This window comes from Microtus oregoni, unplaced genomic scaffold, assembly GCF_018167655.1.
Source record: "Microtus oregoni isolate MIOR12 unplaced genomic scaffold, Mior012 000000F_ref0000247, whole genome shotgun sequence".
Taxonomy (NCBI): Eukaryota; Metazoa; Chordata; class Mammalia; order Rodentia; family Cricetidae; genus Microtus; species Microtus oregoni.
Genome location: NW_024543059.1, coordinates 77,006,740 through 77,021,847, shown reverse-complemented (window position 1 = coordinate 77,021,847; position 15,108 = coordinate 77,006,740). Strand labels below are relative to the sequence as shown.

Genomic DNA, 15,108 nt, shown 5'->3' with positions numbered 1-15,108 from the left:
TGATAGAGTAAAGGCATGTGGCCAGGAACAGCTGAGAGATCACTTCACCATCCATAAAGAGGCAGCAGAGAGACAACACACTGGGAATGAAGCAATTCTTGATATTGCAAACCCTGCCCTGGTGGCATACTTCCTCCAATAAGGCCACACCTCCTAGTCTTTTCCAAACAGTTCTACCAACTTGGGACTGGGTAGTCAAATATTTGAGCTTATGGAACCTATTCTCATTCAAACTACAACACTATATATCTTGCTAACTTCCTTGCTCTTGTCTTTCTCATTTGAGGGTTCGGATTGTAAACTACAAGACAGCAGAGGTCTTTCTTCCTTCTGACTACTGCATCCTCAGCACCAAAAATTTGTTTGAATAAACAGATGAACAAGTGCTGTGCCCGACATCAGATTGGAATACAAGAATTCTGTGGTTAGGATAGCTGAAGCAAGTTAAGGAGACGGGTGGCTGCCGGGAAATCAAGCATTACAATCCATGTCCTTTGGTCACAGGAAGAGAGGACTCAAGAGAATTCCCGGAATATAGACTATTCTGTTCCAATCTAAACCATGCAGACAGTACTTAAGAGCACAGCCACAGAAGTAATTTTAATAAGGTCACCCCTGCATTTCCAAAATGGAAGAGTCATCACATTTCAAACCTCTTTCTCAGTACCCAGAGGTACAAATACAGTCAAAATCTTTTAGTGCTGGGGATGAGTACCTAATGAATGTCTCCTAGAATTACTTACCACTGAATAAACATCAATGCTGAAATTCAAGAGATTAGAAAAACCATATTTAGTTTGAATTTGAATTGAAATCATCTAATATAAGGCAGGAAGCTTTTGCTTCTATTAAATGAGGTATCAGCAATAAACACTGGTTGGGTTTTGTCAACTTGATACAAGCTAGGGTCATCTAGGAAGAGGAAATCTCAACTGAGAAAATGTCCCCATCATATTGATCTGTAGGCAAGCCTGTAGGGGCATTTCCTTAATGATTGATGTGTGAGGCCCGAGCCACTGTGAGTGTCCCATCTTTGGGCAGAGGGCATCTGTTTTCTAAGAAGGCAAATGGAATGAGCCATGTGGAACATGTCAAGGAGTCTTCTTTCATGGCCTCTGCTTTACTTCCTACCTCCAGGTTATTCCTGCCTTGAGTTCCTGCCCTGGCTTCCCTTCATGATGTAGTGATCCAGATGTGTAAGCCAAATAAACCCTTTTATCCACATGCTATTTTTTGGTCTTGGTGTTTTATCACAGCAAGAGAAAGCAAACTATGACAATCATATTGATATTTAGCTAAGTTTTACAAATATATTTATGTCTAATTTAACTATTTATAAAACTGTAACATATTCTATTGCTCTAAATTCCATGAATTCAATTATTTCTTATTCATTTTTATTGCCCTTATTAAGACCCAAATTAGTAATACTGTTCTTGGCATTTTTAAAGACAGGGCTACACCAGATGAATCCAAATGGCATCTATGAGAAACATTTTAGTTGCAGAAAAACATCTTAGTTTAACACAACCCAGATAAGTAGTAACTTTTACCAAATTACACTTAAGTATAATCTTTCCTCCCTGATGTCACAGACCATGGACATGCACTTAAGATTCTGTACTACCTATGAAAATAGTACTGCTTCTGCCAACAGTAATCAATATGAGATGACTGCCCTAATCTATTGTGGGCTGTCATGTTCAATAATATCCATGGAGTGTTTATTTCACTAGGAACTTCTCAAGCATTCCCTCAAGTTATCTACAACCCTGACTTCAGGTGGTTATGATCAGTAAGGATAAGCAAATTCAGACATGAGGAGGGAATTTGCCCAAGGTCAGTACCCACCTTTTTAACTTGACTTCCAAAACTAGTCAGAGTCCCACTTGCTAATGCTATTATTGAATGTATTAGCTTATTGCTGAATGCTTGTCATGCTCGAAACATCAATATTGCCTTAACATGAAGTTTTTTTAAAAATCTGATCCTAATTTCAGTTTAAGGACCCTTAGCGTGCCAACACATGTGATATTTTTAGAAAGCTGGTACAGCCCAAATTGTCTTTTATTGAGAAATGCAACAGGGACAGAGAGTCCCGGCTCTTACACTGTATGTCACAATGCTTCCTGGAAACCCCAGCTTAGAAGACAAACACGGAATATGCTTTCTTCTCTTGGTCCCTATACCATAGCATGTGAATGTCACCTAATTAGAAATAGGATAATTTGGCTTAAATAACTGCCGCTTCCATCCACATATGAATTTAGAAATTATTTTCAGTTTTACATTTTATTTGAAATTTAGTAGAATTCTTAGTAACTGTGGTAGAATTTCTGGTGATGTCCCCTGCCTGCCACCATGTGGCAGATGTCCATGCCAGTTTAACTCTGCATGCTCCACCCCACCCCCCCACCCCCGTTTCTGAACACCTTCCTCCTGACAGCTGGATTTACAGCTTGCCTCCCTGAGCTTTGTTGTAACTGTAATCAATGGGTCCAGGAGCTGTTGTTGGAGCCTGTTCCCGAGTTCCTTCACTAACAGGATGAAGACCCTAGAGGACACCTGGATGGTGACATGTGGCAACTCCCATTGGGCTCTCCCAATGCTTTAGTGACACAACTGGGGAAGAAATGAATAAATGGGAATTTAGGAAGATAATAATTTTGGAATGTAAATAACCAGGCTGCATTTTATAAAGTATTCGAGAGATTTACTGATTTCAATATTATAGAGCAAGACTTCTTAACCTTCTTACACTTTTTTTTGTGTACATGTTTTTTAAAAATTTATTTGTTTATTAAAGATTTCTGTCCCCTCCCTGCCACCGCCTCCCATTTCCCTCCCCCTCCGCCTCCCACAATCAAGTCCCCCTCCCTCGTCAGCCCAAAGAGCAATCAGGGTTCCCTTCCCTTTTGACCCCTTTCTACTCAAGTAATTTTCATGGAACTCTGAGTACGTATAGAAATATAAAGTGAGTACATCAATCATGCATTTCCTCATAATGAAGCATGAGGAGATTTATTTTAAGGTAGTTTTTATTTTACCATTTACTAAAGATGAAGGTACATCTGTGCATCACTGAGACAGATGTGCTTGTTTATGTTTACAGGAAAGTTAAATCTTGGCTGAATATTTGATAAATGAAGATCTTTAGATACTCTGGTTTTATCTATTTATCTATCTATCTATCTATCTATCTATCATCTATTTGTTTTTGTTTTGGGGGGCAGGGTTTCTCTATTTGGCCATGGCTGTCCTTAGAACCTGCTTTGGAGATCACCTGCCTCTGCCTCCCATGTGCCACCACCACCTGGCAGGTACTCAGATTGTATAGTCGCCAGTTCTTACAACGCCATCTCATATGAGTACATACTGGAAAATTGGAGAAATACGTTTGGTATCATTTCTGAAACCATTGAAAATTCTGCCCCTAAACACAGCTCAAAAATTCTTTTAATGCTTTTTTTAAATGAAACTAAGGTCAGGAATTCATATGGCAATTTTAAAAACCAAACATTCTAATACAATATAATACAGAGACATACTAATTTGACACTGGCATGCTGAAGAGATAGCGGTAGGGAAATATTTAAAGTCTTCTTTTTATAATTAAACTATTATATCTCTTTATGAGAAGAAAACTTTGCAAATGTTCAGGTTGTGGCCTCTTCAGAGGCCAAAGTGCTCATGCTGTGTGTCTAGGACCAGGGCTGAAGAGAAGCTCTACCGCAGTGCAGAGAAAGCGTGAGAGAAACAGTTTGGGTTCATTATCATTTGATTTCAATTGATGGTAGTTGTTCCACATCCCAGAGCCTTTTCTTGTTAAGAACTTTTTGTGACAGCACATTCACTTCTATAACCTTGCACGGGTCACAAGCCACAGCTTAGGGAGCTTGTGTCCAGAGATTTAAGAAAAGTGGGCCAAATGCATAGGAGGATGGAGCAACAGCATCCAAGCACTCCTGGATCATTTGAAATCAGAAAATAGCCTCACATAAACATGATATTAATACTTAGCTTTTCATCTTACTGTCTCTCTCTGTCTCTGTCTCTCTGTCTCTCTTTCTCTCGCACACACACACACACACACACACACACAAACACACACCACATCACCACCACCACCACCACAAACAACAACTGCAACAAAAACACCATCACCAATAACAACATTTACAAACTATAGGATTACTGGGGTCTCCTAGACACTTTAACTTATGATACAAAAACCTTCATCAAAATGTCAAGAAAATATCAGTACTCTTAAGGGAAAATAATATCAAAAATAAATAATTTTATCCCTAATTAATAATCCAGACACTTGATTTAAACTAATATAGTAATTTTCTATATCCTCAGAATTAACCATATTTCTATACCGGTGTTGTTTTCAGTTTTTTTTGTTGTGTGACTTTTGTTTGTTTGAAACACTGTCTTATGCAGGTAGACCAGGCTGACCTTGATCTCACTGTGTAGCTAAGGATGAACTTTAACAAGTTATAATACATCATTCTTGACTAATTAACATATCAGATCAGGAGGGTCACATCATTTCAGAAGAAAATACTAATACTGAATTTATTTTTTTTTCGATACTTCACTAGAAATGGCAATTCTAAAACCCAAAATGGCACTTCAAAAGTTGGGAAATTGCTAAAAATTGGCTTGGATCAAGACCGACTTCCTGATACCTTAGTAAACCGATATGAACAGAAAAGAGCCCTGTGCTCTGAGACTCTGCCTGGATCTTGGGTGCTTCCTGATCCACGGGCCAAAGCCTGTCCCCCACGCTTACCTGGTTGCAGGTGTTGATGTCAATGCCTCCCTTTAGATACTCCACAACTTTGTCCAGGTTGCCTGCTCTGGCAGCACGGAGGAAGCTGGCATTGCTGTCAGACTGGAAGAGAAAGAAAAGGCCTTTGGTGAATCAAGCCGAACATCAAATGCACCAGCTACAGCAAGTGTTGACACTACACAGGACAAGCTTTGCCTGAGAAACGTTTCAGTGCCAGCTTTCAGACATTGAGCTACCATTCACAGCCTAAGGCAGCAACCACACCGTGGCTTCTGGATGTCGACATAGATGGAAAAGACACTCTGTACATATAAGAATACAAAGGAACCGTTAAAATGAAAATGACCATGACTGCTTTATTCCAAACCTTCAGCCAATTCAAGGATGAATTTACACTATGCAAAATTCCACTAAATTCCACTGAATCTAAAATATTATATTATTTTTCCATGCTTGAGTGTTGTGTGCAACGGTGTTTACATGTGTATGAGTGGCCCTGTGAACAGGTCTGCACAAAAATATATGCTCATGGAGGCCTGGATTGATGTGAGGTGTCTGGCTCCATCACCACTACCCTATGTTCTACTTTCCTTATGGAGGAAGGATCTGGCCATTGAACCGAGAGCTCACCAATGACTTAATCAACCAAGCCTGCTTGCCCTGGGTTCCTCTGTCTCCGCCTCCCCGGTATTGGGACTCCCATCATGCCTGCTAAGATCTTTATGTGGGTTCTGGGGATCCTAGTTCTGGTCCTCAGCTAGTGTGGCACATGCTTTGTGCACTGGGCTCTCTCCACAGCCCCTATTCATTTGCTTTCCCATTGGGTTTTTAGTGAATGAATACGGAGCCTGGTGGAAAATTAAAACAACAACAACAACAACAAAAAACAATTTAAAACTAGATGCAGCAAAAGCTGCTTGGGTTCCTCTTTCTTTCTTTCTCTACTGTTTCATCTACTGTTTCATCTACTGTTTCTCTACTGTTTCATCTACTGATTCCAGATGACTCAGCGGAAGGACACTGAGTTGGGGTCACTCTAGCCATCCAGCCTCACGTTGGGACAATAAGGAGCTTTGCAGAGGAGGAAAGCATCAGTCGGCAGGTGTGGACTGGGCTGATGCAAATTTTGTCCTCCTGGTGATTTCAGGGAAAACACTATTAAATGTAAGCCAGCTGACATAACACCAGACTGAAATGCCCTGGTAAAGATGATAGCTCTCTGGATGGAGACTTTTGTTTTAAGGTTTTCATCTTCCCACAGTCTCTGCAACTCTGGTCCTGGGAAAATCAGCTGTATTTGCCTCGTGAAAAGTCTAGAGAACTGTTCCAAAGACAGAGTTACAACCATTGCCCCGGGGCTTGGATAAATATTCTGACTTTTAAACCTTAACATAATAATGACAAAAAACTTTTGTCAAGGTTAAAGACATTTACATAACTATTATAAATTTCTTGTGGTATACTCTCTGACCAAGGAGAAGAGGGGCCTGAAAAGGGATGTAATTCACATATTTGGATGTGAGCGCTGAGTTTGATAACTTCTGTTTTCTTTCAGGTTTAACAACATTCCCCTTAGCAAAATGCATAGCCTCCTTCCCTCAAAGAAGATGACGCTTGGCAGGGATTCTTGGCACACTCTGTCAAAGCTGTTTTTTAAATTTGTGAGGATGGGCAGGTAATAGAAATGGGAACATTTTCTCAGGGAGTTTCAAATACATGATTGCTTGCACATTGCTAAGTGATTTACACTCAGGAACCCTGAAAACCCAAGAACTGAATGATCTCACATCAGTCTGAGTATCTTTGGGTTACAATTTTCCAAGCCAGCCAGATGCTTAAAGGGGGAACAGCATGGCCGAAATCCAGACACCCAGAATCCATGTTCTGTCTCTTTGGAGATGCATCACGGTGTGACTAGTGTGGGAATGTTCTCTTTCCCGGGATGCCTCGCTTCTCCTTCCCAGGATGTCTCATTCTACATCCTTCCTGAAAGTCATGCCCATGGCAGAGTGCCCTGAGTCCATCTGCAATGCAGGGACTGAATTATGACTCACTTCAAAATGCTTCTTCTATGAAATTATTTTGCTGTTTTTAGCTAATGTTGAAAACTCCTATGGGGTTTCCCCCTCTGAGTTTCTTGCTACAAGTAAGTAAAACTTGATGTGCCACATGGCACTATGAAGAGCACACAATAAATCTTATTTTTTGCTATAAATCAATGAAAATAAAATAACATGAAGTCCCAAATGTGAACTCTAAAAGTACTATTATGTAAACAGAAATTTTCCAAATTAGATTCATTATAAACTGTACTAAAAACTGAGCAAAGGAAATACTTACAATTTGTGCAAGAAGCAAATAATTGTAGGTAATATTTACTGAGTGTATACTGTGAGCCAAGAAAAGAGCTAACGGAGCCATACACATCGAATAATCAAGATTCATAGTAAGACTATAAAGAATGGTGAATCATTGGGAGGGAAGAGGTCTAGAAAGTTTCTTAGGTCATAGGATTACTCGGGGATAGGGGAAGATTCAAGATTTATTTCACATTTATCAGACTCAGAGTCAGAAACCTTCTCTGCTATTACATCCCCAGCAATGCAAATTCCGAAGTAGAAAACAGTACAGATTCCCCCACTTCAGCAGGACCACACACGACCTTGGTCTACAAGTCCTCTGTAAACCCTGTCATTTATGACGTAAGTGCCGCACAGGAAATGCCTCCTGGCTGCACCTAGTGCTATTTGCAACTAGTAAAAACTAAACTCAATATCTAGGTGAGAAAGCCCCAGAAACTCCTTCATTTGCAAATGAGGGGGAAAGTGGGAAAGTAAAAGGGAGTTGATGGGGCTAGAGAGAGGGCTCCCTGGCTAAACAACACTCGCTGCTCTTCCAGAAGACCGATGTCTGGTGCCCAGCACCCACATTCGGCAGCATACAACCAACTGTGACTCCAGTTCCCGGGTACCCCGTATCCTATTCTGGCCTTTGTGTGCACCCACACACACAGGGCATATACTCACACAAATACACATGTATACATAAACACAAATTAATCTTTTATTTTTAGGAGACATCTGTTACATGTCTCTACGTGTCTCTAGGGCTCCAATACAGCAAAAGATCAAGTTGCATTTTGTTCTTAGAGAAACAAGCAAAAAAAAATGAAGTAAACAATCCAGGGCAGAGGGAGAGACCATCCTGAAAGCATCGGGCATCAGGGCAGAAGCTGAGATAGACTGAAGACCACAGTGAATACCAGGAAGTCCACAAGGCCCTCTGCCGAACTTGTCTGAAGAATGGGCAGCTGGCAGGTGCTTTTGTTGTTACAGAGTATCAAGTGTTCTTAACTGGTTGTCTATTTTCCCAGTTAAATTTTTAAAAATGGATACAAGTTCAAGACTTAGAGTAAAACCCTGAAATTTTAGCAAATAATATTCCTAGTTTTAAATGTAACATTTGTGCCATCCTGCCAGGAATCTCTAAGGCAGATTCTTCTTCCACCCCATTGAAGAACTTAGTTTTCCCCAAGAGAGGAAATGCATTAAATGAAACGGTTATTATCATATGGTTTAAGAGCATGAATTTCAGAGAAACCCTGTTTTTTAAAAAAACAAAAACAAAAACACTAAAATCATGAATTGTCAGGACAGAATTAAAATAAACTTCCAAAATTTGTATGTAGAAAAAAACTATTCTGAAGTTCAAATTCATACCCTTACACAGAAATATGTATTCTCTTTCTTGTACATTGACAAATACACATGTCAATACGCTGTGTCCTACAATGAGGTCAGGCTGTGATTACAGTTCTTGACAAAACAGCTTTTGACAGCAGGAGCATGGTTACCTTTAATCAATAAGGAAATAAAAGAGGATTCAAACACACAGAGAGACAGAGACAGAGAGAGACGACAGAGACAGAGACAGAAAGACAAGAGAGGGGAGAAGACAGGAGGGGAGGGAAGGGAAGGGGGATTTTTGTCCGTCTGTCTGTCCCATCGCTTATGAAAAGAAAAGTTGAGCTTTTAAATCAAGGCTGAGCATGAAGAAAGCAAACTTTCAAAACTGTTTACTTTATTCAGTCAGGAACATTCTTACATCAAAGCTCAATAAAGGAAAAAGGAAGCAATGGCAACTCCTTTGGGAGAAGGTCTAGACACACCAGGGACTAACCCCTCTTTCTGCTCTGCTACTTTGTGTCTGTCCCTAGGACCTTACACCCTACAACCAACTGTACCTCAGCCTGTAAAGCTCCACTCCCGGGAAGGAAGTCAAATGTTCCGTTCTTTCTGAATATTTTAATAAGCAGCATATGGTTATCATTAAGTGCACCCGCTTTGTAACTCTCATGGGACATCTCCAGCCAAAAAAGAAAAGCTTCCTCTCCAATTTGTCTTGACACAGTTCCATTTTTGTATCTGAGCATCAGCAAAATAGGATTTTTCTTGCACCCAGCATGAGCATGAGGAGGAATGTGTGTGCCCAAGGCCAATTATATCCTAAAGGAATGTTCCACCAAAGGTTCAGAGCCCATGTCTACCTAGATTTAAAAATAATTTCACTTATTATTAGATTATTTCAATACTAAACTAACAAGGAAAATAAAGCATGCTGCAGGTCATGTCGCTGGCTAGCCTATGACAGAGCAAAAACAGATTATTTGGTATTTGTTTTTCTAAATCAGTGCCTAACAAGAGAAATCTAGAGGGCATGTGTGGATGGTTTTGGTTTTGTATTTATTCATTCATTCATTCATTCAGTCAGTCAGTCATTTATATTTATTGTGTGTGTGTGTGTGTGTGTGCACATGCACACACGTGTTTGTGTCTATGTGTGTGTTCTATGTAAAAAGTTTTCCTGTGGTACAGAGAGAGAATGCTCTGACAGTCTGGTCCTGAGACAGGGCAGGATAGTCGAGAACCTGACAAACTGAAAGAGTCCGAAGGAAGTACAGCAGAAACTGTGCACCAACATCGATGCTGACGTCGCCTCTGCATGGGCAACTTGCACAAACTTGGCAGCAAGGGCAAAAGAAACCCTCTGAGAAACGATTCTCAGTTTCAACTTCTACTTAGAAGCTGCTTGGGGTGAAACTCCTGCTTGACAGGTATGATATTCGTTCATTCTCTGTTCAACCTGTCTCGCCCACTTCCACACTGGACACAACTGTAAGGCAAGTATCCTAAGTCAGTAGGCACCTTGAGTTCCAGGAACAGCCAAACCTGCCTGCCTGGAACCCCCAGAAGAGGGCAATGATCTGATATGACAAGAAAGTGCCCAGAATCAGAAAGTGTGGAATCAGAATGAATATCCTCAAGCAATAGCGATGACAGCTTTTGAGCCACCTTACAGAACTAGAACCAAGAAGATGATCAGTGGGATGGTGACTTGGCCAGCCCTCCTTAATTACGTGACCTCTCACCCCAATACGACCCCGAATTAAATAAGACACATGTGTTAGTACCTTGAAGATGAACTTGGATCACTATTTTTTCCTGTACTCAAGTATTGATTAAATACCTCTGTCTGCTTTTGCTCTTATTTGTTTAGTTAGCATAGAAGGGCAGGTGCCTAGGCTTAGGGGTGCTGGAGCTCAGGCTTTTGCCCAAAATTCAAGTTACCATAGAGTTTACTGAGTTCCGTGGTTTTAATATTCTATTAACACTGAAATGACACTGAGGATCATAAATCGTCCCTTATACTTTAAAATGAATAAATCCATTATTTAAGACTGACAGAGACTGGGATAAGAGCGGGACTCAGGTGGCAGTCTTGAGCCTTAACAGAAGGACAAAGAACATCCATCCCCCTTTCATTTCCCGTAGGTATACATCCCACCAACCCTCACGCAAGTCTCTGCTGACTGAAGGAAGTGACGCAGTTTAAATCCTGTGAAATTTCACTTACTGATTTGAGAAATCATTATAGCTTAGTAGAAACGCAGTCATTTACCAGGCAACCCTGTGATCGACGGCAACACAAAGTCAGGAAAACTTAGTGAAATATACTGGGAGGTGGGGATAGTAATGTGAACACTGAGAAAATGAGCTGTACAATTAGGATTCTTGTTGTAGGTTCTTGGATCTCTGTTTAGAAACAGGGTCAGCTAAATCCCATTTTATCCATGATGAATTGTATGATATTGGTTTTTTAATATACTTGTTTTATCATGTTTATATGTGTCTGGGTGGATGGGAGTATACCACAAACATGTAGGAGTCCTCAGAGGTGAGGTCAGAAGAGGGATTAGATTCCCCGGAACTGGAGTTACAGACAGTTGTGAGCTACCATGTGGGCACTGGGAACCCAATCTGGGGCCTCCGAAAAAGTGGTAAGTATTCTTGACCACCAAATTGTCTCTCCAGGCCCATGATGGTACCAATTTCCGATCAAAAAACACACTTCCTAGAACTGCAGGGAAAATGTAACACCACATAGTCTGACTACAGGCACCGAAGAAACCTGCTGTTTGTTTCACAATCTGTGGCTTTTCCTGAAGGGGATGAATGCAAAAGAACATAAGGAATCACATCACAGGCGTGCATACATGGTCTCGTTTAAGTCAGAAGGTTTTTGCCATGACCAAAACAGAGCACATGGATACACTCTGGGGTATATTGGTACAAAGAAACGAAAGGGATCTGGAACACAGACTATCTCTCCAGTAGGGAGGATTCCACACACTCTCTTCTTAATATGTAGGCATACATTTGCACAAGGATTATCACCAGATAAAGCTGCTATGTTCAATGTTTTTAGAAACTGGGAGTGATCAGAATACCTAACATTTACGCTTGACTCCTTATGCAACACTTGAAAGTTTTGACTGAACTCAAAATGCTGTGTAAAGACAAGCAAACTGTACAAGTCCGAAATTGAATGTCATGGGTTTCCTATAATACTCTCTAACAGTTTCAAGAGTTAAAATAACATGGAAATCTGTACTTCGTGTACCAACACTATAAAAAAGAAATGAGCCTCACATTTGGATTTTTTCATCTTCTTTCCTTTCTTTATCTCTTTCTTCTTTGTTTCTTTCTTTCTCCTTTCTTTCTTCCTCTCTGCCTCTCTTTCTCCCCCCCCCCCCTTTAGACAGTATCTCCTTGTGTTGGCTGTCCTGGAACTCACTATGTGGACAAGACTGGCCTCAATATTAAAAGCATATGCTACCACACCCAGATGGAAAAAAATTTTGTAAGATTTCTTTTTATTTCTAGTGTAATTGTTTGCCTATATGTATGTATTTATAGCACAGATGTTCTTGGTGCCCACAGAAGGGCAGAAAGGGGCATTAGAGCCCCTGCTACTGGATTTTCCAACAATTGTGAGTTACCATGTGGGTGCAGGGAACTGAAGACAGGTTCCATGCAAGAGCAGCAAATAGCCAGGTGTGGGGCACTCGTCTGTAGTCCCAGCACTGAGGAGGCAGAGGCAAGTACACTTCTGTGAGTTCAAAGCTAGCCTGGTTTACATAGCAAGATCCAGGTGGGCCATGGCTACAAAGTGAGACCCTGTTGTGGGAAAAGGGGTTGGCCTGCCCCACTGAGCCACCCCTCTTGCCCCTAGGCTGAAAGTTCATTAACACATCTACATTCTGTTGAAGTCTAAACAGCCCTCAGACATCAGCTAAGGGTCTTCAATTGATATTCATTGGACAATATGGAAACATGTCTTTTTCTTTTGTTATAGGATCTTATGTATTGTAGGTTGGCTTTGAACCTATTATGTAGCAAAAGAAAAAAGTGCCTCCACTCCTGGATGGGTGGAGTCATAAGTATGCTCCACCTCACTTGGTTTATGTGATTCTGAGACTAATCCTCATTACTCATTGCATATGAGGCAGGCAGTCTATCAGCTGAGCTATATCACCAGCCCTCAAAATTATATATGTACAATTCCTATCCTTAATCATGCTCCTAATTTCCAATCAGCCAGGCATCTTCGCTAAGAAAGTTTTTACCAGCATCAACCCAACATGCACTGGATGAATGCATGAAAGCGTCCATCCAACTTCCACGAAATGTAGACAAATGTAAACAAATTCAAAGGAATTCCCTTTTGGATGTTCACTGTTGGTTTTGTAGTTGAATAATAATCAACTCTAACAGCTCTTGGTCAGGGATAAAGAGAGAGTTATGCTACAACAGTCTGCTTGACAATTTAAGATACGCTTTCCGGTCCCTGACTAATCAGCGGGCTAAGATATTGCAGCGTATTTCCCAGGCAAGACATTAAAGTTTACCCCAACACAATATTTAAAGACGAGGCTAAATGGACCTAAATTAAGTTTCATCTCCCTTTATGTGCTTTACAATTCTCATGATATGAAAGAAACAGACCCAATCAAGTGAAAATATCTTTCATGGGTGTTTTATTGCGCTAGACGTCCTGCGGTGCTAATTCACGACCGCCCCCTTGAGATAGGCAATGTGATTTTGGTCCCCATTGGTCTGATTACTCTCTGGCTTCAGAGACCATCTGCTCCAAAACAGACATTCATCAGTCAGAGTGGCTTTGTGGTGCCGAACGTGCGCCCCCTACAGCTCAGTCTCACCTAGATGGCTCTTTTCACATTGAATTATTCAAGGTTGAAGCAAGCATCAAGTCTTGAAGGAAAAGTCGCCCAGTGACTTCCCTGACATTATCACCTCCATTTTAAAAGAACCTGCACAGGCTTTTCCATTGCAATACATTTCCTTAGGCTCATGATTTCGTGTGGCCCCAGTGAGATGGACATGGAAATATAAACAGACTGAGATCTTCATTTATAACACCCGGGAATCTGCCTATAATTACCAGTGAGATTGCCTTTTCTTGAGGGTATCACTTAATTACAGCTGAATAACCACTCATCATAATTGCAGGACTCAAAATAAAATTCTGAACTCAAATTTTAATCTTTGACAGTATTAATATCTACATTATTATATGTTATATAATATAACCTAAAAACTCAAATTCATTATTTTTATGATATCATTTCTTGTCCCAGAACAATATTTTATTTTCTGAGAATAATGGACCCACAAATTGTTCATGCAATTTTTGGAATTCTTGACTTTTTTTAAGTCTTTCTAATCATTAGGTATCTGAAGTTTCAGTATGGTAATTATGCTGTTTATTAGAAATCGTTTGTCTCTAAGCCCATTCATGGAACTGTTATTAAGTTCATTACTTCTATAAAATGTCGAGAGCCCATCTTTCTAATGTTCATTTAATTGTTGGAAACATATTCATGTATCCCATTTTCCAAAGCATGTGGGCTATACAGGAGGAGGAAAGACTCTGAAATGTTTCTATAAATATGCAAACATTCAAACACTTGTAACATACATATTTACATACTACAGTCCACATGGATGCTCAATACAAACAATGAAGACAAAACCAGAATTCTAGCATGCCAGAATTATGGCAAATTAAACATATAAAATTCCTTTCCATCAGTTTCTTTACCTTAACCACATTACTCCAATATAAAGAGATCTAACGCTAACTTTAAAACAAAAAAAGAAAATCGCATACATGTGTTCCATATGACAAGGGAACTATTCCCCAGTGTGACTCACTAATTAAGGTGTATGAAATTCCTGACAGGATTCATAGTTGTACCAATCTAAATGTACGCACATTGGAAAACAAGAGTATCCCATTTAGAAATAAAGAAATTAAGTTAATCAAGTAAGTATTTCAAGAGCAAATGGTTAAAGATAACTAGTCATTAACACCAAGTTATTTTGCCGATAGTTGGTTATTTCCAAAGCATGTACTCTGTGCCAGATGGTTACACGTTCCAGGTTAAATGAAGAAGCGAGAGGATCCAACCTCGGAACGATCCGTATTTTCACATACATAAAAATAGGGACAACAATGTTGTATTTGATTCAGGGTTCTGAAAAGGTTGGGTGAAATCATGGCTGGCACAGAACCAGCAGGTGCAGTGTCATAGAAACAACAAAGGGCTCACTGCGCTGCCTCTAGAAGGGACCGCAGATGACCTGCCCATACCTATAAGAGAGGCAGAAAGTTCTGATTGACAGAACAGAAATTCTCCACGTGGCTGTGTGCATGTGTACCCGAGAAACTGAGAACTCAGAACACACTGAGACGCCACAGCTGTCATTTCCCCGTGAAGCCACGACGTAACTGAGATACCACTTCCTCCTCATGGGGTAGAGCCTGCTGACTTTCCAAACTTAATCCCCCTGTGCCATTAATTTCAATCATCAGAAATGGCTTGTACAATTTAAATTTCACTCTATGCTGTTCCTGAAAGCGAGAGCATGTAATCCTACACCCAACGT

General features: G+C 40.4%; 1 protein-coding gene across 50 annotated transcripts in view; it reads right to left on the bottom strand.

Moving 5' to 3' along the window:
* Ank2 (ankyrin 2) overlaps window positions 1-15,108 on the bottom strand; it is a 520,770-nt gene that overhangs the window by 162,929 nt on the left and 342,733 nt on the right. For all 50 annotated transcript variants that reach the window (XM_041659227.1, XM_041659266.1, XM_041659221.1 and 47 more), the window contains one exon: window positions 4,799-4,900. In XM_041659227.1, the coding sequence (XP_041515161.1) occupies window positions 4,799-4,900 (102 nt within the window). Of the gene's footprint in view, window positions 1-4,798; window positions 4,901-15,108 lie in introns of those variants that run through there.